The 24,533-nt window shown below is 44.7% G+C and overlaps 2 protein-coding genes and 1 long non-coding RNA gene across 7 annotated transcripts in view; 2 read left to right on the plus strand and 1 right to left on the minus strand.

Moving 5' to 3' along the window:
* The window catches only part of LOC126531497 (uncharacterized), a 62,371-nt gene extending 56,523 nt beyond the window's left edge, over window positions 1-5,848 (plus strand). The window contains exons 30-31 of the mRNA XM_050179037.3: window positions 3,005-3,092; window positions 5,677-5,848. Of these exons, the coding sequence (XP_050034994.1) occupies window positions 3,005-3,092; window positions 5,677-5,713 (125 nt within the window). The 3' untranslated portion in view covers window positions 5,714-5,848. The remainder of the gene's footprint in view (window positions 1-3,004; window positions 3,093-5,676) is intronic.
* LOC126531513 (uncharacterized) overlaps window positions 1-24,533 on the minus strand; it is a 219,022-nt gene that overhangs the window by 45,803 nt on the left and 148,686 nt on the right. The window lies entirely within an intron of this gene.
* Window positions 17,974-24,533, plus strand: part of LOC126532161 (uncharacterized) — a 59,942-nt gene continuing 53,382 nt past the window's right edge. The window contains exon 1 of the mRNA XM_050179838.3: window positions 17,974-18,163. Within this exon, the coding sequence (XP_050035795.2) occupies window positions 18,109-18,163 (55 nt within the window). The 5' untranslated portion in view covers window positions 17,974-18,108. The remainder of the gene's footprint in view (window positions 18,164-24,533) is intronic.

Consider the following 24,533-nt stretch of genomic DNA (forward strand, 5'->3'; position numbering starts at 1 on the left):
ATTAAAGGGACTGACAACTGGCCAGAATGAGTTGTCAGATTTTGATGGAAATGAAATGACCATTATTTATAGCGATAGAATCCAGCACGCTGTTTGAGATTTGAGTTGGAAATATAATTGTAAATTGGCAAAGAAAGTCAGAAAAACCAGTAATAGGCGAGGCCTTGCGGTGAAATCTTGATACTTCGAAATGTAGTAAAGAGATTGCTGTACGTAAGTCGACTGTCATTATGTACAGTATAATTGTTGCTTAAAATTGCAGTTAGTATTTTATTAGACACCTGCACTTTATTGCACGCGCATTACGAAGTAAAGAAAGTCCACGCTAACGAGCGGCGCTCGCGCCGTCCCACGTGCCTGGCGGCGCACATGCTGTTGTGCGCGCGCGAGTATGGCACGAGTTTGCAAGTACCCAGAGTTTTACGATCTCCCGGTGATACAAAATGGCATCGACGAGTTGCGCCATAAATGGGTGCGTTCTTATCTTCGGGTCGGCGCCTCTACCACGCTCTCCGCCGACCGTCGGCAGATTGTCGGCGTCGGTACAGTGTGACACAGGCGCCGACACGAAGGAAAAAACGCTATCGCCTACGGACGGCAGACCGAAATCGGTGTCGGGTCGGCCTAGTGCGAGTGAGTATTTACCAATCGGCGTTCTCCAGGCGCGCTGCTTGTGGCGGGGACGGTGGTCTGTCGTGCAAGTCGGATTCGTCACTTCCGCTGCCGCTTTCGTCCATCGAAGCATGACGTTCGGGTGCTATATACTTCGTAAGGATCTAAATTCCGAGCACGCATGCGAGCTAAAATCATTTGTTCCGGCTCGCTCAGGTCTTCGAGAGACGACATCGGAAATCAGAAACGCACGCTTGGCTACAGCGACACGAACCGCGTATCACGTGTAAAATCGTCATTTCGTGTTCGATGCGCTTGGTTTCGTTTCGAGTAGTCAAATACCGAAGTAGTTGGACAGGAAACCGCAAAAACACATAGCTGTTTTCGCAGAGATAATTTAACACTGTGGAAAACATGAATCGCAGGAACATCCACTTTATAAACAAAATAATACTTTCTGACACCTACGGCCGCACTTGTCGTCTGCCTCCCATTAGTGCCGGCCTATAATCGCTATCGCGCTCACCTATCACAGTTCTCAGCATGCTTCCAGTGCACGACTTTGCACGGCGTTTTCCGCATTACAACTTCACGATCAGGTGCTCTGGCCGGTAAGCTTTCCATTGCACTAAAAGAAGTGGTACCATGAAAATTGGTTGTTATTCCCTTTAAGCTATACCAACTCTGGTTCTTTTACATGCAGCTAAAGGGAGGTGTACATGTGTTCTTTTGCATTCCATGCCCACCGGTATGCTGCCACTGCGGCCAGACATCTCGAACCCGCGACCTCGTGGTAATTTGCACGAACACTATTTGGAAAATAACAACATTAAACTCAGCGTTACGAGGATATTTCTCCGGCCAGATCATCAATAAGTTGCACAAGACATCACTTGTTAAAACAAGGGAGACAGTGTGGTGGCTAACTCCATTTGTTCCTAGAAATCAGATAGATAAATAACGTATCCAGTGCACAAGTGCTAAAAGGCACAGAGATGGTGACAGAGAGGACGGAAGCACTGTCGCCGCCTGTGTTCCTTTTTACGCTAGTGTACATGACTGCATACGAACTAGCCCGTCAGTTTGTCCTTTTGAAATAAGATAAATATATAAGAAAAAGTAAATAAATGATTAACTAGATTTAGCTTTTGCAAGGTGTACAAGAAACTGTTCCTGTTTGGCGAATTAGCGACCGAAAACTCAACGCCAGGTTAAACATAATTTATCATATGGGAAAGAGAACTCGCTCAGTATCAAACTGTGTTAGAAAACGGCTTATTGAACGCAGAGATTATCCTCGGACAAGTGCACACTAAATGCTAATACAGCACAGTTTCCCGATTCAGATTCGGCTGATTTATAAACTGACGGATAAATAGTATCATCGTCCTGTCAGTAGCCCAGTCTATCCGCAACTTCTGGCTTTGAGTGCTTGATATAGCAAATACTGACTCTGCAATTCTAGGATGGAACAAAGTGAATATGAAATTTGCTTAGTGAAGCCTTGCTTTACTAAAATTTCTGGAACTATATATTTAAACCAAAAATATGGTACTTGATGTATTATTGTCTAAACCACCAACTTTTTTGCACGCATGCCGATTAACATGTGTAATAAGACAGAAAAATGTCGAAGCCTTCGAAAAGTAATGCACATGCGCACTCTTCGCAAATTTACATCATTCATTGCATAAAAATACATGTTTCTGATTCTTGCACTGCCTATAAACAGAGATAACCTTGACATTTAACTTACAGCTTTGTAGTACGAAGCAGCGTTCCGAGAAGGCTGATGTTTCACTTGGTAACTGGGCGAACGTGGTTGTCAACGTCGCTTTGAGTGTGCGTTTTTGTGCAGATATCAAAAATATCTTAACCAAATTTAAATTCTTTACATCTAAGCTGTACTGTAGTACCTAAATTTGCGTTTTATGAATGCATGTGACAGCACTTTCGCCTTGTGTGTGCAAGGAAATGCTCTCGACTCAGCTTTGCCCAAAACATGACGGCTTCTAGTCGAGCTTGCCTTACTCCTGAAGCTCATATTCTAGAAAAAAAAAATTAAATTATGGGGTTTTACGTGCCAAAACCACTTTCTGATTATGAGGCACGCCGTAGTGGAGGACTCCGGAAATTTCGACCACCTGGGGTTCTTTAACGTGCACCTAAATCTAAGTACACGGGTGTTTTCGCATTTCGCCCCCATCGAAATGCGGCCGCCGTGGCCGGGATTCGATCCCGCGACCTCGTGCTCAGCAGCCTAACACCAATCGGTGTTGAATGCGGCCGATCGTTGAGGAAGAGTAATCGGCATCCTGAATCATCCGATCAAATTCTTCTTTATTAGCGTCAACACTGATCGCAACTAATTCTCCTATCGGTACCTTTGCAGACACACAAAAAAAGCTGACCGCAGTGGGAGTTGTTCTGGGCGTGCTCATCATGATTTGCGTTGGCGCAGCAGCCGTTGTTATACGGAGGTAAGCGTTTCATTTCGTAAAATACGTGTACGTCACGACTCCTGGTGCCTTGTTTTCATGTATGTGGAAGGCAAGAGAAACCGTAGAAATTGCATCGTGCAATGCGGCAATTCACGCCTTCTGGAAATAACTGCGCAGCTTCAATTAAGCTTGGGTACGCATTCACAAATGAACAGTAAACCTGCACGGTGCTTGCCATATCGCCTACAGAGCCCCATCACTGTTATGTAACATCCTTTTATTTTATCTCACGTTGGGGACAATGCCATTAAACGTTACAAGAAAACAGAAAGAACAGTGCTGTTCTTGATGTTTTCTTTTTGTACTGTACACATAAGTCCATCGTACGATGCAGTCGAATGAGGAGAATATTTAGCTTTTTCTTGAAATCGAAATAAATTTTGATGTCCTGGGAGTTTACGGGCCGAAACAACGATCTGATTGCGAGGCACGCCGTATGTGGGGGACTCCGGATTAATTTTGACCACCTGGGTTATTTAACGTGCACCCAAAGCACGGTACACGGGCGTTTCTGAATTTAGCTCCCATCGAAATGCAGCCGCTGTGGCCGGGAGTCGATCCCGCTACCTCGCCCTTAGTATAGTAGCACCATCGCCACGAGCAACCGCAGAGGGTGTGACGTTGAATGAAGCCGTTGAACGTTTTATCCTGGAGGGGCATTCTGTGAAAGCCCACCTAGTGGGCTGTCTATTTCGGCGGCTGCTGATGTGCTGATTGGATGGAGCTGTGCGAGGGAGGAGGATACGAGCCGCCCCATCCAATCAGCGGTGGTTGAATTGGACTGTCCACTAGGTGGACTCTTACGGAGTACCCCCTCACCCCCTGCTGTACAAACGGCGGGCACACGTCGTGGTGGCGTAGTTATTTTGTCGTTGCACAGCTAAGCGTAACTTATTTATTTATTTATTTATTTATTTATTTATTTATTTATTTATTTATTTATTTATTTAAGATACCCTAATGGACATATGGCATTAAAGAGGGGAGTGGTTACGGAGTAGCAGTGTAAAGCAAACAAACAAGTGCAGTCACTTCTGTTAATACAGTGATTCTCCTGATTATACAATGTTAGCTATTGTTTTGCGGAAAAGTTTGTTATCGGTAATGGCTACGATACTTGAGGGAAGCTGGTTCCATTCCTCACATGTACGGGGGATGAAAGACTGAAAAAGAGTTTGTGTTACATGAATCAATTCGCACCTTATTGCGATGATCGACGCGGTTTGAAATGTACTGAGGCCGCAGGATGAAATCGTCGTGAAGCGTGGTGTGATTAAAAAATTTACGAAATAGTGAAAGTCGGGCGATCTTGTGGCGGTTAGCGAGTGGAATAAGTGCTAGGTTAGTTTTCCTTAAGGTTATACCCGCAGCATGGTTATAATTAGAAAGAATGACACGGATAGAGTTGTTTTGTACTAGTTCAAGTGACGTAATGAGATTAACGTGAATGGGATCCCAAATTGCAGATGAATATTCAAGTTTCGAGCGTATTAGAGTCATGTAGAGCTGCAAATTTAAAGTAATCGGTGCTTTGAAAAAGTTGCGCCGTAAGCACTCGAGCGTGCGATTAGCATTGTTAATGAAGTACTGTATATGAAAGGTCCAATTTAAGTTACTTGTAATGTGTATACCAAGATATTTATATGACACGACGAAATCTAAAGGAACATTGCTCAATGGTAGGTACTAGGAGTACAATTAGATCCGGATACACGTATTATTTTGCATTTGCTAACATTTAATTCGATTAGCCACTTGCCGCACCAGTCATCTATATTATCCAGATCATCTTGGGGTGTTTCAGTATCATCAGTGCTTTTAATTTCCCTGAAGATAACACAATCATCTGCCAGCAGATGTATGTTACAATATATTTTAGCGGACAGATCATTAATGCAGATAAGAAATAATAGTGGTTCCAGCACAGACCCCTGTGACACAACCGATTAAACTTCAAGGGCGCGGAATCAAATTACTGCCTTGGCGGCCGTATTTTGAAGGGGGATAAATACAAAAGAAGCCGTGTACCAATGCATCGGGTGCCCGTTAAAGAGCCCAAGGTGGTCAAAATTAATCGGGAATCCCTCACTACAGCGTGTCTCATAATCATATCGTGGTTTTTGGCACGTAATGCCACAGAATTCTTTTTCAGCAAATAGCGGGTGGGTGCTGGTCACAACCGTAGTGTTACACATACCACAGAACGCTAAGTCGATGCTAAATTGGACTTGGAACAAGATAGACATTAGCCATGGGTTCCCGTTACAGAGGACTCATTGTGTGACGCAAGATTCAGTGCTAGCCTTTGTATAACTCACAGGAGCACTTTGCATCCAGTTTAATATGTTGCACCATTATCTCTTTATGAAGAATGTCCTTAGTGATGTCCTATGAAAAGGACACAGGCGATTATATTACAAATAGACTAGGTTATAGTGGATATTTTAGAATAAAACGACAAGTCCAGTAACAGTATCACTCAGCTTTAGCTATTTTAGTTGACGCTTAATGAATACGCGTGCACATTTGCTTTACTTTTGTGTATTTTCTTTTTTCTTTTCAGAATCAAAAACAGGAACTCACCGAACGAAGACATGTAGGTGTATATACTTCATAAAAGCTCTCTTTCGGGGAGACAAGGCATGAAAGTGAAGCATCAATGCGTTTGTTGATTTGGCTCGCTCCCAACCACAGTATTATGAGTACAAAAATAAAAGCACTTTTACTGAACTGAACTAATACTGAACATGTCATTCTTCTAAATGCGCACTCAACCTCAAAGGTTTCCTTCAAATTTTATTGAGCGCAGGAGCAGAGCATTGCGACGCACCAGCATTGCAGACTTCATAACGAGATGGAGCGAGTTCCAAGACGTCACGAGGTTCTGCTCCCATGTGACCTGGACCGGGTGTTTAAGCAAACATCTTCAATTTTTTTTTAATGGCCTTGGCAGATAGCACAGCTCTGCTACATGAGCTATTATACCCGAAGGGGCGGACAACTTGCACAAAAAACTTAAATGCATGATCGACGAATTAACACAAATTCACTAATTAAGTTTTAACTAATTACTTTGCAGTACGTATTGCAATTTACCAATTGCAGCCCGGGAGTTCGAAAGGCGGATCCACTTGGAACGAATTCTCAGAATGAAACCAGTTTCGAGATATCAATTTCCCAACTTCGCAGAAAGAGGCATTGACGTTCTAGCTACTTTTGTACTTCAATACATAAAACGATGTTTTGTTCAGAAAGTAAGTGGAACGGCAGTGCATATGTACCGCAAGTTTGACAGGGCATATGTCGTAAAATGGCTTTATCTACACAGTTATCTTCAAGTGGATATGCTTTGCACTCTCACTCGCTAGAACTTGTAAATTGCAATATGCGCCATAAGATAATTAATTAAAACCTAATTAGTAAATTTCTGTTAATTATTCTATTATGCGCTCCAATTTTTTTTGTGCAAGAAATGCCTGCTTCTTTGAGCTCATGGACTAGAATTGCGCTATCTGCCACAGGCAATGTTTTTACAATTTTGAAAGTGTTCGCTGAAACACCCTGTATATTCTGCGTCATGACGACTTGGTACGTGAATCTGCCGGGAAACGAAACAGAAAATAGTTCATAGACAAACTATTTTAGTAAATATTTTGTATGCTGCAATGCTCGCCAGTATTTTGTGTATGGTTTCGAGGCCGAGTACCATAATTTAAAGCTAAAGAAAATTGAAACCTCGAAAATATGCCATATAATTTGAAAGGTGGCTTAACCATATCGCGAGCCTTTCAGTTGCCAAAGCCGTCCTGTTTACAGGCGACGACAACTACACTCAGGCAGAGAGGGATGTATTTAGAGCAGCGAGAGCGCACGTAGTCACCGAAGAAGAAAAAAATTGATGCAGAAACTCCTTTGGGCGTTGTCTATGAGTATGTGTAAGCATTGTGCCACTTGCTCATCTCACGCAACCCAGCTTCATTATCAATGTTACGAAACTTGATCCGACGGGCATAAACCCTTATCATTTGACATGTTTTAGCCAAGTTTAGTGGCTACCCGCGACAGTGAAGAACTATGTTCTTGTTTAGTTCTGTGTTAGGTATTGCTTATAAGAGTATTAAAGGTGCAAGAGTGCACGAACAGGGATTTTTTTTTTCTGGGGGTGGGCGAATAGGGATTTACGAGGTCGAATCGGATACGAATTGAATAGTGCCACAAACAAATTGAATCGAATATTGAATAGTTTGCACATATTTTTCGAATAATGAACAGCCGGAATCACAATTTATATAAAACAATGTTCCCATCCAAGTATTCTGAAAGGTAGCAAGTTTCTGTCATTATACATAGTACGTTATGAATCGTTGTTTATTAAAAGCACTAATGGAGGGTTAGGAGCAAACAAGTGGTTTCTTCGCATGCACAGGACTCTTCAGTAAGTGCGAATTATATCTGTAGTGTAACCTATAAACTATGGCTACCTGAGCGACATAGCCTGGGGAGAGGGGGTGGGGTGTATTCTGTAAGTCTCCACGTAGTAGACATAACCATTTCGTCTGTTGTTGAAGTGTTGATTGGCTGAGTTGGATTACGCGTCAGGAGGAGACAGGCATCCCCAGTCAATTAGCAATTCAGCAGCAGACGAAACGGACATGTCCACTAGATGGACACTTGCATAACATCCCTCCCACCCCCCGGCTCTACTACGCAAGTCCTCATGTATGTCTATACTATGCCCCTGGAGGTGAAAGTTTATTATACTTTTGCATCAATTCTTTTGTTTAGTTGGGTGCAGTTGGTGTTTTGAAATTGCCGAAAAGTATTCGAAACATATTTGCTTTTAGGCATAGTGACTATTCGATTCAAAGACCGAATCGAGATGACACCTTTCAGTTAGTTATTCGAAAGATTCGAACATTCGCACATCCCTGCTTTTTTCTTTGTTCAGAGAGTACGGAGCTCAGGCATGGCTAAGCTTATTCACGGGTAGACTTGTGCGCGGGTTGCTTTCTCGGTTCTCGTTCAGATTTATTTATTTATTTCCTCATTGCACTATCGTCAACAGCTGTATGAAGCTACGGAGGGCGTAGGCTGTCATTCATTTCTACTTGACGCTCGCATTATTCAGGCGAATATGTCACCCGCCCTACCTTCGATCATCGTGGTGCTAAGATGAATAAATAATAAAACTGCACAAGCTTGACATATAGCAGCCGATTGGGTACACGCAGATGTACACGTATGGACTTTCGAGTACCTCAAACACGTCGAGTTGTTTAATCAGTAGGTGCTACACAAACACAAAAAAAAGGTGCAGGGGTTACGGTCTGGATTCCAAGGGAAGGGAAGCATAGCAGGGGGCGGCAGAAAGTTAGGTGGGCGGATGAAATTAAGAAGTTTGCAGGGACGACATGGCCACGGTTAGTGTATGACCGGAGTAGTTGGAGAAGTATGGGAGAGGCCTTTGCCCTGCAGTGAGCGTAACCAGGCTGATGATGATGATAATGCTACACAAACGCAAACGCATCGCCGTTCCCATGTACCGCCGAAAGCTTGACCTCACCGCAGCCTTTTCACGCCAGAAAAGTATCTTGATATAGCTAAATCAAGAATCTGATGAATGCAATAAATATAACTCGCGATGTGGCTTGATATCTTTCTTATGTTCCTTGCTTTTACTTATGTTCTACATAGGTTATGTTCTACTGATGTTGTAGTTATGTTCTTACTGATATCTTACTTATGTTCGCCCACAACTAGAATACGCTTCATCCACATGGTCACCATATCAAGATTATCTAATCCGTATGTTAGTTCACAATAGGGCAGCCAGATTCATCTCTGGCAACTACGACTATCATTCGAGCATTACCCGAATAAAACAACGTCTTGCATTTCAGTCACTGGTAGGTCGCCGCGTCATTTCTCTTTTACGTCTATTTCACAGGTACATTTATGGTAATAACTTTCATTGTTTGCCACTTCATGCTCCTCTGCACACATCTCGACGCATTCACAACGCACTCAGTTTCATGCGCATTCATAGTCAAACGCTGGTATTAACTCATCACCACTACCTAGAGCTATTTCACATTGGAACGATCTCCCAGATCACATTGCATCCATCTCGAATCGTAAAACGTCCTGTGACAACATGAATTTGTTGCGTGTTATTATTGTATAAGGATGTTGCACTTTGTTATTTTTCTGTCATGTAATTACTGTTGCCGCCCTTGCTCAATGCCCTTGAATGGGAGCGTAAGGTGTTGTGAATAAATAAATATATGCAAGCCGCGAAAGTGTTTCCTGCAAGTACACCGGCCGTGGACGACATAACACTCAAATAAGGATATGACATGTACAGGAACATCGTGTACACCCTTGTAGTTTTTTAACAATCGTGGATTTTAACAAAACGTGGATAACAAGCCGTTATTAAGGATCCTCGCATGTGTGTCATTCTCCTGTGAATACCCGTACTCGTTGAATTTTTCGTGAAGTATCTACTATTACAAGAATAAGTTACGTTACCTGCGATACAGTTTAATCTAGTCTCAGATACCCCAACTACTATTTCTCTCCTAGCTTTGCCCGACGCTAGGGCGGTAGCTTTCTCTTGCTTGCGTCCAGGTCTAGTATATAAAGTGGAGGATTTTTTTTTTTCATTCATGCAAGAGTAGTCTATGAAACAAGACTTGAGAAAGACAGAAAGCTGATAATACTTCAAAGAGAAGGCACAGTGCCGGCGGATGTAATGATTGTAGTCGGGCATGAAATAGATGGTAGCTGGCGCATGCCGTCGTCCAACTTATCCACGCTGAGGACGTTGTTGAAGGGAGAGACTTGTTCTCATCGAGAACGAAGAATATGGGATTTATTTACAGTATCTACGTGAGAACGTTACAGTTCATCAGTCTAGCATGACTGAAAGAGGAATGCACACCCAGCAGCCGCGCTGCTTATAACAGCTGCTTATAAACACTCTGTCCTCCCTAGATCCCTAGGTGACGGAAAACGGCCGTTCGACCAAACGGAGCGTCCAAAGACATCGTCGCCGACCCGCCTTTGAGGGCGAGGGTTTACACACTCACTTCCGCACAGGTTTCACTGGCCACACCGAGGTGAGAGGGTTCTCGCACACAAGGGTCTTGTCCTGAGCAGGCGCCTCTTGATCCCAGTGAACCCCGCAGACAGTGGCCGCCGTGTCCGTCCAGTGACTGGCCACTTCTAAGCTGTGTGAGACGGCACCGCAAGAACATCTTCCCGGAGCTCCCCTGCTCCAAACAGACCGTGATGGTGTCGGCGTACCCACTCACAATACTTGCTCCGCCGACTGCGTCTAGACATCTCGGCGCCATTCCGTTGGGAACGGGGCGCATTGTCCTCCTTACAAAATGAGTCACCGCCGCAGAAATGGTGGCGTCGATGTCCTTTTTGACTCGGCGCATCGTTGTTTCCACAAAGTGAGCCATCGCAGCGGGCCAGGCAGGTTTCGTCGGTCGCTTCTCCTCTAGTTCGCCAGCCACCGGAGGCCGTTCGTAACAACGCGCATCTTCCGGGAAACGAAACAGAAAATATTTTGCAGAAACGCTATTATAGTAAACTATTTACTACGCTTCAACGCTTCCTAGTATATTGTGTACGATTTCGAGGTAGACCCGCCGTGGTTGCTCAGTGGCTATGGTGTTGGGCTGCTGAGCACGAGGTCGCGGGATCGGATCCCGGCCACGGCGGCCGCATTTCGATGGGGGCGAAATGCGAAAACACCCGTGTACTTAGATTTAGTGCACGCTAAAGATCCCCAGGTGGTCGAAATGTCCGGAGTCCTCCACTACGGCGTGCCTCATAATCAGAAAGTGGTTTTGGCACGTTAAACCCCATAATTTAATTTTTTTTTTCGAGGTAGAGTACCATAGTTTAAAGCTAAAGAAAATTGAAACATGGAAAATATGCCATAAGTAGTTTGAAAGGTGGCCCAACAATATCGCGAGCCTTTCAGTTGCTAAAGCCGTCCTATTTACAGGTGACGATAAGGGCACACAGGCCGAAAGGGATGTATTTAGTACAGCGAGAAGTCACGGAAGAAGAAGAAAATTCACGCAGAAACTCTTCTGAGAGTTTTCTATGAGTATGCGTTAGCATTGTACCACTTGCTCTCTTTTCCACGCAGCCCGGCTTCGCTATCAATCTTACGCAACGTTTAGCGACAGGTATAAACCCTTATCATTTGACATGTCTTTAGCCAAGTTTAGTGGCTACCTGCGACAGTGAAGAACTATGTTCTTGTTTTGTTCTATGTTAGGGATTGCTTACAAGCGTACTAAATGTGCAAGAGTGTACGAACAGGCCTTTATTCTGGGGGTGGGCGAATAGGGATTTTCGAGATCGAATTGGATACGAATTGAATAGTGCCAGAAACAACTCGAATCGAATATCGAATAGTTAGACCATATTTTTCGAATAATGTACAGCCGGTATCACAATTTATATAAAACAATGTTCACATCCAAGTATTTTGAAAGTTAGCAGTTTTCTGTCATTACATAGTACGTTATGGATCGTTGTTTATTAAAAGCACTCATGGAGGGTTAGGAGCAAGCAAGTAGTTTCTTCGCATGTACAGGACTCTTCAGTGAGTGCGAATGATGTTTGTAGTGTAGCCTATAAACTATGGCTACCTGAGCGACGTAGCCTGGAGGGAGGGGGTGGGGAGTATTCGGTAAGTCTCTACGTAGTAGACATAACCATTTGGTCGGCTGCTCAAGTATTGACTGGGGGAGCTGGATTACGCGTCAGAAAGAGACAGGCGTCCACAGTCAATTAGCACTTCAGCAGAAGACGAAATGGGCATGTGCACTAGATGGACACTTGCATAACATCTCCCCCACCCCCCGGCTCTATTACGCAACTCCTCACGTATGTCTATACTATGCCCGCGGAGGTGAAATTATACTTTTGCGTCAATTTCTTGTTTAATTGGGCGCAGTTGGTGTTTTGAAATGGTCGAAAGGTATTCGAAATATATTTGCTTTTAGCTAAGCATAGTGGCTATTCGATTCGAAGACCGAATCAAGACGACACTTCTCAGTTAGTTATTCGAAAGTTTCGAACATTCGCACATCCCTAATTCTTTCTTTGTTCACAGAGTACGGAGCTCCCAGGCATGGCTAAGCTTATTGACGGTAGACTTCTGCGCCGGTTGCTTTCTAGGTTCTCGTTCAGATTTATTTATTTATATCCTCATTGCACTATCGTCAACAGCTGTATGAAGCTACGGAGGGCGTAGGCTTTCATTTATTTCTACATGACGGTCGCATTATTCAGGCGAATATATCACGCGCCCTACCTTCAATCATCGAGGTGCTAACAAGGAATAAATTGTAAACCTGCACAAGTTTGACGTATGGCAGCAGATTGGGTACACGCAGATATACACGTATGGACTTTCCAGTAACTCAAACACGTCGAGTTCTTTAATCAGTAGGTGCTACGCAAACGCAAACGCATCGCCTTTCGCGTGTACTGCCGAAACCTTGACCTCACCGCAGACTTTTCACGCCTGGAAAGTACCTTGAGATAACTAAATCAAGAATCTGATGAATGCACTAAATATAACTCGCGATGTGGCTTGATATCTTTCTTATGTTCCTTGCTTTTACTTATGTTCTACATAGGTTATGTTCTACTGATGTTGTAGTTATGTTCTTACTGATATCTTACTTATGTTCGCCCACAGCTACAATACGCTTCATCCACATGGTCAGCTTATCAAGATTATCTAATCCGTATGTTGGTTCACAATAGGGCAGCCAGATTCATCTCTGGCAACTACGACTATCATTCGAGCATTACCCGAATAAAACAACGTCTTGCATTTCAGTCACTGGTAGGTCGCCGCGTCATTTCTCTTTTACGTCTATTTCACAGGTACATTTATTGTAATAACTTTCATTGTTTGCCACTTCATGCTCCTCTGCACACATCTCGACGCATTCACAACGCACTCAGTTTCATGCGCATTCATAGTCAAACGCTGGTATTAACTCGTCACCACTACCTAGAGCTATTTCACATTGGAACGATCTCCCAGATCACATTGCATCCATATCGTGAAACATTCCGTGACAACCTGAATTTGTTGCGTGTTATTATTGTATAAGGATGTTGCACTTTGTTATTTGTCTGTCATGTAATTACTGTTGCCCCCCTTGCTCAATGCCCTTGAATGGGAGTGTAAGGTGTTGTGAATAAATAAATATATGCAAGCCGCGAAAGTGTTTCCTGCAAGTACACCGGCCGTGGACGACATAACACTCAAATAAGGATCTGACATTTATAGGAACATCGTGTACACCCTTGTAGTTTTTTAACCATATCACGCGAGTGTCGACCGCACGGCGTGTCAGCGGCCTTGTAGCGGCGAGGAATGCCCGGATTGGCAACATTATGTGCGGTCGTGCAAGGCGAATTCTAGTTCGAATGTATTCTGCGGCGCTGTTCGGCTTTAGGGGTGCACCTCAGCACTACAATGCCACTGACATGCCGTGCGGTCGACGCTCGCGCGATATTGTGAAGAAATTGAAAGGGTGTACATTACGAATACATTGTTGGCGAGACAAAGTGCTCTGACTCTTTTGTTATTGTACTCTACACTAAAATAAATTTATCTACGAAACTAGCGTCAGAAGGCTTCTAACTGGAAGCAGGCAGCCAAACCGAAGGGGAAAAACATGTGCGCAGTTACTCTGCCGAAAAAAGCACAAGAATCATCTGCTGCTGCTAGTGTCATAGCGTTCCATCATCGCTCCTAGCACCACACACAATAAACAAGCCTAAAATAGGGCAAAGATCCATACATAAACATAAAACAACAATTTTTAATGTATCACCTCGCATAACTATATGGGCGAAGCCGCACGCCTATGAGCACCACCACTTAGAACGAACCGAGAGCGAGGCCACAGCACTGCCGCCGTGACGTCACAAGGTGGCGGCGAGGGCGCGCCGGGTATTTTGCGTCGTGCTGGAGGAACTACATAGATTTAGGCTCGCCAGTAATGTTGCTTAAGGAAGCATATTCACGCTATTTTGATTTCTTGATATGAACAAACTTTTGTTGAAAAACGTCGTCTAAAATATTGCGCAAATAACGATGAAAGGGTGTAGACCCTATTACCATTTTCGTTTCCAGTAGGTGACTTCCCGCGAGGGTAAATATTGAACAAGTGTTTATAAACATGCAGCACATCTTTATTGCTTAGGTTTTTTGGTATTAAGAGGGCAGCACTTTTTTAACGTTTCTTCTTTCTTTTTTTTTCGGTTCATCAGCAGCATCCACACTTCTTTTTTTCATTCATTCGGGAACAAAAGTTTTTGAGTCATCCGTCCCTGCCGCCCGCCCAGGTTGCGCCTTTTCAAGGACTATATCGCGCCATCGGAATAATCTCCCATCACGATTTTCTCCCGACTGTATTCTGAGAATACCTCTGTGGTTCCTGCATAAACCTTTCGTTACGCAGCAGATCCCTGGAATTAAAAAAATGTCATCCGTTCTATTCGTTGGCCTCAAGCAACTTACCCTGTTTCACATTTATGCAGAGTACTGCATATAGATACTGTGCACGTGTATACCGATGGATACGTCCCACCGCATACGTCCACTGCAGCCTGCATCATCCCGCATACGACCATCACTCGGCGGTTTAAACTAGACCATAGGTCAAAATCAACTGCCGTAGAACTTGTTACTGTCCAGGAGGCACTTAGATTTCTCTCCTAGGAGCATCTCCATGCATGGACGATATTCTGCGATTCTAAGCCAGCTCTTCAAACCATTATTGACTGTGTCCTCAGACGTGGCCCGTATTATTCAATAGCTAGAGAGAGAGAGAGAGAAACTTTATTTGGTTCCTTCAAGGATTTAGCGTCTCGAGGTCTCCATCGTCTTCTTGGGCGCCGGCGACTTGGAGCCTCTTCCGGCAAGGGTGGGCCCCTATTCCAGGGCTCCACTGAGCCTAGCTACCTCACTAGCGTGCTGCACTAAGGCCCTTTGGGCCGTGAGCTCGCAGCTGGTATGCCGACTCTCCCATTGCTCCGCATCCGGGTTATTGTGTTGGTGGAATGATTGATTGTGTTTACATTCCCATGTGACATGATATAGTTTGGGTGTGGCGCCGCACTATGGGCAGGTGTCTCTGTATTGTGTTGGGTACATTTTGTTTAGTATGTATAAATTTGGGAAGGAGTTTGTCTGCAATCTGCGCCAACTCGTTGCTTCCTCCTTCGTTAGAGCTTTGTGTGAAGTTATGCAGCATCTCGGCCATGCAGATGAAAGGGCCACAATATCACCTTTCAGTGGATACCTGCACACTGTGGCGTGATAGGGAATGAAATGGCAGACGCTGAAGTGAAAACTGCTTTTACTAATGCTTCTGAGGTACGCATTGCGTTATCACGAACAGATACAAACGCCTCACTTCGTCGCGTAATATGGAGCTCTTACGTTAGAGCATTGGACCAAGCCCGATCGACGACACAATGGGGATCAGAAAAGAAAGTCGGCATGCTTCACACGCTCAAAAGAAGCCAAACAAGCATGGTGCACCGAATTCGTCTATGTTTCACATTCATGAAGCGTTACAGACATCCCATAGGTTGCAGTGATACTAGCCCAAATTGTGAATACTGTAGAAACACTCGATCATATATTTTGCGTTTGTTCCGCGTAAGTGTGAAGGACAGGTATTGCAAACGTCGATAAGAGCCCGCTATCAGACGAGTTTCTTTTGCGTCCTTGGCATAATGCAAACAGCGTAGCATTGATTACAAGTTCCGCTATGGCCTTTCTACAAGCCACTGGGCCACACACACGGCTTTAGAGATGTCACAACGTTGTGGCTACTCAACAATAGACCATATTCACACTATCAATCAGGTGATAGAAAAATGTGCGGAATATAACCGACCTTTATATATAGCTTTCATTGATTATGAGAAAGCGTTTGATTCAGTCGAAACCTCAGCAGTCATGGAGGCATTGCGGAATCAGGGTGTAGACGAGCCGTACGTAAAAATACTGAAAGATATCTATAGCGGCTCCACAGCCACTGTAGTCCTCCATAAAGAAAGCAACAAAACCCTATAAAGAAAGGCGTCAGGCAGGGAGATACGATCTCTCCAATGCTATTCACAGCATGTTTACAGGAGGTATTCAGAGACCTGGATTGGGAAGAATTGGGGATAAGAGTAAATGGAGAATACCTTAGTAACTTGCGCTTCGCTGATGATATTGCCTTGCTTAGTAACTCAGGGGACCAACTGCAATGCATGCTCACTCACCTGGAGAGGCAGAGCAGAAGGGTGGGACTAAAAATTAATCTGCAGAAAACTAAAGTAATGTTTAACAGTCTCGGAAGGGAACAGCAATTTACAATAGGCAGCGAGGCACTGGAAGTGGTAAGGGAATACATCTACTTAGGACAGGTAGTGACTGCTGATCCGGATCATGAGAGTGAAATAATCAGAAGAATAAGAATGGGCTGGGGTGCGTTTGGCAGGCATTCTGAGATCATGAACAGCAGGTTGCCATTATCCCTCAAGAGAAAAGTTTATAACAGCTGTGTCTTACCAGTACTCACGTACGGGGCAGAAACCTGGAGGCTTACGAAAAGGGTTCTACTTAAATTGAGGACGACGCAACGGGCTATGGAAAGAAGAATGATAGGTGTAACATTAAGGGATAAGAAAAGAGCAGATTGGGTGAGGGAACAAACGCGCGTTAATGACATCTTAGTTGAAATCAAGAAAAAGAAATGGGCATGGGCAGGACATGTAATGAGGAGGGAAGATAACCGATGGTCATTAAGGGTTACGAACTGGATTCCGAGGGAAGGGAAGCGTAGCAGGGGGCGACAGAAAGTTAGGTGGGCAGATGAGATTAGGAAGTTTGGAGGGTCAACATGGCCACAATTAGCACATGACCGGGGCAGTTGGAGAAGTATGGGAGAGGCCTTTGCCCTGCAGTAGGCGTAACCAGGCTGATGATGATGATGATGAACGTTGTGAAATTGTATATATGCACCTTCTCCTCATATCATCATAATCTTACACCAGCCGTTTTCCTCCACTTCCCTATCTTCCAGTGTATCGTAGCAGGGAAGAGCGAGATAAAGCTCAGGCTGACCTCCCTGCTTTTCTATAAATGAATTTCTCTCTCTCACCTCTATTCTTAAGTACCGAATAAATGCTCTGCGAGCAACAGAATGCTGAAAATCGCGCGGGCCAATCCTGATTTAAACAGTTTGGACATTACTCCCCCTGGAGTGCTGAAAAGTAGTGAAATCTTATTGTGGTATACAAAGCGTGTCCACACTATTTGCACAGATGATTATTCTGAGGAAAGCTGAACACGCGCACCTTGCATCGTGGGTCGTATAGTTTCCCTGATAGTTGGAAACACAACAATTCTTAGGGCATGGCTGCGTTAATGTCGCACCACTATTAAAATACGGGCAATTTTCAAATCACTTTGGGAGACGGGCAGTGACGCGATTTCGGAGAGCACGAGAAATCGCGGACAACTTAATGCTACGAGCGACTTAACTATCGGCGGCAGCGACGGCAGGCACGCTGCTACGCGCACGGCTTTCAACAAACAAATAGGCGCGCAGCGCTTGACGAGCCGCGCTTGACGAGCCGCGACACCCGAGCCACCGTCGCAGATGGCACGCACACACGTTGCTGCCGTGCCGGCGCATCCATGGACAAGCGTAACGGCGAGGGGGAGAGAGACGCGGGCGCGTTCCTTCTTTCCTTCGAGCCCGCGCAAAAACCACACCGGCGCCGCGAATTGAGTAGTGATTGCGTCGGGGAGCTTCGTGGTGCGAAGGAGGGCCGCGCTCGCTCTGCTACATTCGACGAGAAAGGAGTGTCGCCGTCGTCGTGTTGCTGGTTATTCGACGTGCATCTCTTCAAAAGTGAACAACCGCAGAGGACGATGCGTCCTCTTATCATCAGTGCTGTGATCTACAGTGCGCTTGTCGAAGCCCGAGGTAAGTGATCTATTTTCGCGTCCAGTCGATCAGTTCTGTCTCCTTTCTGCGGGTTACGCGATGCAACGTGAATCGCAATTTGTATACCGCCTAGAACAACACGCGTTGCGCGTGTTGTATTTTTGCGAAGTTGGGTGTTGTAAAGAGCGCTACTTAGGTTTTAGCATAATGTATAGCACAGAGAGAGAGCGTGCGTTTGCGTAACGTTGCGAACCGGCGAGCTCAAGCATCGCCAGAAATTGGCCGCGAGCCACCACAGTAGAGAACAAAAAGAATATTCTAGACGCACGATGCAAGCGCTATCGGCCACGTTACGCGCTGTAGCAAAATTTGTTTTATTTGCATGCCGAGATTGCGTACGAGCGGCGAAGCATCGTCTTGTTTTTTGCCGCACGTTGGGCGGGTCTTCTTACGCAGGCATAGAATGGGTGCTAAAAACTAACAAGGAGCTTGAGCGCATCTATACCTACTTCCGGCATAACGCACAGAACCATTACGATTGTGACAGACACCAGTGTTTCGTTGAATAATTTACATACTGAGCATTATGTGGGAGACTTGTTGCACCAGATGTCTATCGGTGTTTGAAGTCAAAGATCGCAGGACGAAAACAAGAGGCCAAGGTGGTTAGGGCAGGTAAGGAAGGGGCCGGGTGAGGAGGAGGCATGAAACAAGGTAAAGCTACAGAATTTCTGAGACTCGTCTACTAATCCGTAAGCATTGTTTGGCTCGGCTGTGACTTAGTACTGGCTTAGTTTTGCTTACTTGCTTTTCTTAGCTTATGCTAGGATATAAGATGTCAAGTTTGCCCACACCCAAATTTCAAGTTGACTCGCCCCCAAATTTAAGTAGGTCCATCCTCAAATTTCAAGTTGGCCCAACCCTATATTTCATTTGTGGCAACGTCAAACTTGAAGTAGGCGCAGCCCGAAATTGAAGTTCGCCAACCCGCAAATGTAAGTTGGCCCACCCCCACATTTCACTTGGGCCACTTCCACCCTCGAACTTCAAGTTGACCCAACCCTAAATTTAAGTTGACCCACATGCAAGTTTCAAATTGGCCCACCCTCAAATTTGCGGTGGCTCACCAGCAAATTTCAATTTGGCCCGCCCCCAAATTTAAGTTGACGCACACGGAAATTTCAAGTTGTCCCTCCGCAAATTTGGCCTATATATAAATGTCAAGCTGGCTCACCCCTTAATCTAAGCTGGCCCACTGAAAATTTTCAGGTTGGCCCAACCGTTAGTTTCAAGTTGGCCCACCGCCAAATTTCAGTTGGCCCACCGCTATTATAAGCTTCTCCTTGCATTTTCTAAGGAGCCCTATGTATCTCTAAGGGTAATCTCTTTTGATTTTTTTTTGCTTTAAATTGTTCCTTATCGCATAAAAGCCACCAGTCATCTACATTTACACTATCATAACGATAACATTGCAAATTACCAATTTCTGTGCAGATACGAAGCATTACACCTTTCGCGTGACAGGGCGCGCCAAAGAATGCTTACGCATTAAAATGCCTCGGTGTAACAGCAACGAGAAGGCGGCGACTCGGATGAAACGTCAGGTGCTTTCGTTGCTTTTTTTACGGTGGGCCGAATTTCGACTCACTATACTAGAGTCCTTCACCAAAGTAGTCACAACGTAAGCAGTGTACTTGGGAGGGAGCTTGAGCACCGCGCCACCTCAGACGCCGCCCATTCAACTATACAAAAAAACGTACAAACGCTTTTATGGAACAACCCCTGGACCAATTTGAATGAAATTTCTTACATTTGAGAGAAGAAGTCAAATTGCAGTGACTGTTGGAAGTAGAATTTCAATTTCGGGAGAGGTTCTTTTTTTGACAGAATTCAGGCATTGTCACTAGAAAGGGAATTGAGGCGCGAATTTAGGCGTCCTCTCTAGAATGCGTGCAGCATGCTGTGCTGACAAGTGTTGATGCCGCCCCGCGAGACTTCAAAACTTTGTCTTGCTTTCCGCTATAGACATACCGTCCCTAGTTCTTGTCTTCGATGCTGTTGTTCGTTGTCCGGATGCTGCACGAAAAGTATCCTTCAATACCGCTCTCGTATCACCTCTGTATTAGCCGGCAAGTGCAAACTCCTTTCGTTCGCACTTACGTCATCAGCATTGGCGTTTTAATTTCTTTAACAAGTGTTTGTCATATTTTCATATTTATAGGAGTGTGACGTTTTCGCTTTTATAAGAGAGGGAGGGAGGGGGAGTATGAGCGGATTATTGCACGAGCAACACCTATAAAGCTGCAGTTGATGAGAGCAAAACGTCGTAACTCCAAAGGTCACGCGGAATTTTCCTGCTTGGGCACCTGGTCAGCAGTAGTGGTCATCTTTTTGTTATGCATATTAAGATAAGACAGTTGAGGTGCAAAGTTCAGCATAATTGCTTTTTAATGAACAACTTCTCGCTGTGTTTCGAAGTCGTGTGTAAAGTAATGCTTTGGCTGGTTTTAGCGGGATGATTCTGTTTTCAACAAATAAAACAATAAAAGTTTTGCTTACTATCTACAGAATGTTAATGCAACCTACGACCACTTTGCACACGTTGCATTTGCATTGCCAGTACTACAGCTAAGTTAACCCTTTACTCAACCTGAAGCTTCCGCTAGATTCGATTAGAAACACCAGTATAGATACTTTCTATGCGTATGCATAATACGCACCGGTTTAATCAGGCGACAAAAGGTGAAAGCGCAGTCAGCTAAGTCTCACGCAGGAAAATCATTTTATGTACAAGTGCCCAGCAAATCGAGACGGAAGCCGAATACGACAGTAAGAGCACTCGGAAAATGTCACACAGGTGCCCTGAATAAATGTAATAGTTACGTGTCAGCTTGTTTCCTTCAGGCAGAGCAGGAAAGTTACATTTTCTGAGAGCAAAGCTTGAGTTTATTTTAAGTCTGGCCAATCGTCTCATTTTTTTCTACTTAGGGGACTTTAAAAATTTACTCCGTTAATATATATCCTTATATCAACATAATTAAATAAGCACCGTATTCTCACAAACCGAACAGCCACCCGCGATTCGGTGAGTGACCGGACCACCACGTGGACGTCGATGTTGGCACCGCTCGCTTCTCCGACGCACTCTCGGCTTCTCCTTTTTATGGCCTGTGCTGCCTCGCCTGCTCCCTCTCTCGCTACCGCCCGCGTCATTCAATTGCCTTTCGTAGCTCGCCGTCACACATCTCGCGGCCGCTTGGGCTCTGGCTCCCCTCCGCAGGGTTGACGCAGAGAATAGCCGTTAATATATCACCCCTTTACGGGGCGCTCCGTCAAGACTTTTTGAGGCAGCGCCGTTTCGCAATAGCTTATTTTCCCGCTGCTCCTGGAATCGGTCTTGGGCGCTTATCTGTCGGAACACCGGTTGTGCATGGCGGCTTCGCGCTCCTCGTGAGAACGTTATTCGCGTTCTTGATGCGGACGTTCGTGCCGTAACAAACACAGTGAACGTAGTGTCTGCGTACCCTATACGGAATGTTTGGTCGCACATGCATCTTTTCCGCCCGGCCAACGAAGCAGCACGAATAGTCGAACGTAAAAATGCGTTATGCACTATTCACGTGTCTCATCGCCGGCGTCGTAGTGGTGAGTGGTTCCGCAGTCGTGAAAGAACCAGGTGGGTTATTGATCTACACTTTCCCATAGCAATGCTCAGTTATTATACCAATTTACGTATTATTGACTTATTTTGGCGATGGTGTTGGTGCTTAGACGTACTCCTGCGTGTCGTTCAGTCACGAACGTATAGATTTTATTGCGAAAGGAAGTGCGATTCCTGGTACAATCAGCAATGATCGAACACGGAATGTCTCAGGCTGCAGCCTGAAAGATCACTAAGGAATTCCTGTTCAACCACGATTCATAACCTTCAAGACTACATCTCCCTGTGAACCTATATGTCTTGTTTCAAAGTTTTACCTGTAGGAGGCAACGAAAATCAAAATCTCGCTGTCTTCGCTATCCTTTCTTGTTTAAGTAAAACATTAACTTAACGCTTCTCCTGCTCACAAAAGGCGCGGTGAGTCTCAATCCAGTAAATGTTGACAAAATGGGTAATGATAGAAAAAATTCCGCTACATGTTTTTCTTTTTTAATCTGTCGTATCAACTATAGATACGACAGATTAACATAAAGGTTTTGGTTTACATTTAAAATTAGTAACGCCTCCGTAATTCATGTTACCATAAATTCTTCGAGGCAGGCAGCCCTACTGGAACATAGAAGGCACTCACAAAACTCTCATTAGGGCTGTGTTGAAGTGGCTTTTGCTGCTGATGTTTCGCTGCACCAGAAACCGAATTACTCCAATGCAAATCCTTCTAGAGCTGCGCATGTTTTATAATATGCCATATTTAACTGGTTCGCTTGCAACATGCACTTTGCGTCAATATTAGAAGACAATTAGCGCAAGAGGGTTAAAGGTAATTTAATAAATATGAACACACTCTCTCGTCCTCAGAAGGGGCGGTATACGAGCGGAAAACTAGAAATGATGCTCGTAGTACGAGCTCGTTTAAACTTGCAGTTCGTGACGGATAGACTTCCAGTCCCCTGTCAACACGCAACACACTTCTGCTCCGCGATCGCTGTTTGTCGTTCATCCTTTCTGCGTTCAATGAAGGAATTCCTTGCATTCTGCCACGCCGTTCGACTACTCGCGGCATGATATCATGTGATGAAGGCGTCAGGTCTCGGCGATGCTCGATTCTGTCGGAGGTTTGCGCGGAAGCAAGCGTGTGCCTTCGAGTGCTGTCAGTGAATTGGAGGTGTAGAGGTGCGTCATGAACAGCGGGGATTTCCAGCTCTATTGTCGTCAGAGGAGGGATAGCGGATCAGAACAGAGATGAGAGCATCGAAAGCAACATGAACCTGTTTTTCGCTCACTGAAGCGAAAGTCGAAGCAAGTTACCTTTATTTTATTTTAAGACTTGGGTATAGCTTCCTGCAGCTGGAGGCAATGAACTCACGTACACTTATAGTACCACGCGAAGAAAGAAATGAAACCAGGGAAAACATAGGAGTAAATAACCGTTACGTTTAACTGAATTGTGCAGTTATTAAGGAAATAGGAAATGACAAACGCACGCGGCAGCTGAACGCACATCTCCCACATTGTGAGTGTGGCGCTTTACCAGTTCAACTATCGCGGCAACCACCTTCCCGCTCAATTTCTTATGTGTTTGTCATTCGTTCATTTCATTTTATATATTTTTTTTAATTTTCCTGAAGTACCCCACGTGGAGAGGGGGTGGGGGTTTAGAAATACGTAGACAAACTCGTTACGTGTGGCTTTACTGGGAAAGATGATCAGCTACATTTACTGTCAAGGTCGAAGGGCAGGTGATAAGACCGATGTTGTGGGAAGGACCACTCCAGTCTTTGGCTGCTCTCAGACAAAACAGAAGCAGAGATTGTTTTAGTGCTGGCTCGTGGACGATCAACATGTAACGCATGGCTAGTGCGATGAGATATGTAATCGGCAGCGGTGATATAAGGCTCGCAATTAAGTGTAAAATGAAATAACATATGAAAAAGTAAGAGTGTAGCAACATGATGGCGGACAGCCAGAGGAAATCAGTCGCAATGTGCTGGTTTTGTGTATCTGTACAACGAGCAAGATTAGCCTTGTGAACGTTAGCCAGCGCCTTTCACATCCTTCCAACCTCAGATGTCACGGAAAAAGTGAACTTATAGGAGCAGGCGATTGGCGAATTAGCGATCGTAATGCTGCCCCATGACATCGAAGCTGCCGAAGCAGAGGTTGCTTCGCTATGCAATGAGCGATAAAGCTAATGTAATCCGAGGGCCCTGAAGTCTCCTCATTATTCTCGCTCATGGACCGATGTAGCCCTTTATCAGGGTCAAATATCTGCAAAGCCGGTGTTGCATAGTGTTGGGAACCCGAGAAATACGCACGTAAAGTGGCGCCATTTTGGAAATTCATTCCATGTAGATACGCCTTGCGAACCCACCGGCTACAGTTCCTAAATTGCAATATGTGCCGTAGAGTATTTAAATCAATATATAGTTAGTGAGTTTTCGTTAATTAGTTGAATATGTGTTTCGATTTCACGTGCAAGTAATTCGCATCTCTGAATAACCCAGCTCAAGAGCTAGAATTATGTTAACTGCAGCAGGCTTTTTTTAAGAAATCCATAAAACTTAAGAATGATCACCCTTTACGACGCCGACGCCGCGACGACAATGAAATGACGAAGGAATGACTTGGATGAAGTGACTATGACGACAATAAGATCACTATTCTAGAGTACTAAAGACGGTATAATGATGACCACGGGACAACGACAATGATGTGATCACCATGGCATGACGACGATGGTGTGACTAC

The sequence above is a fragment of the Dermacentor andersoni genome, chromosome 5 (assembly GCF_023375885.2).
Source record: "Dermacentor andersoni chromosome 5, qqDerAnde1_hic_scaffold, whole genome shotgun sequence".
Lineage (NCBI taxonomy): Eukaryota > Metazoa > Arthropoda > Arachnida > Ixodida > Ixodidae > Dermacentor > Dermacentor andersoni.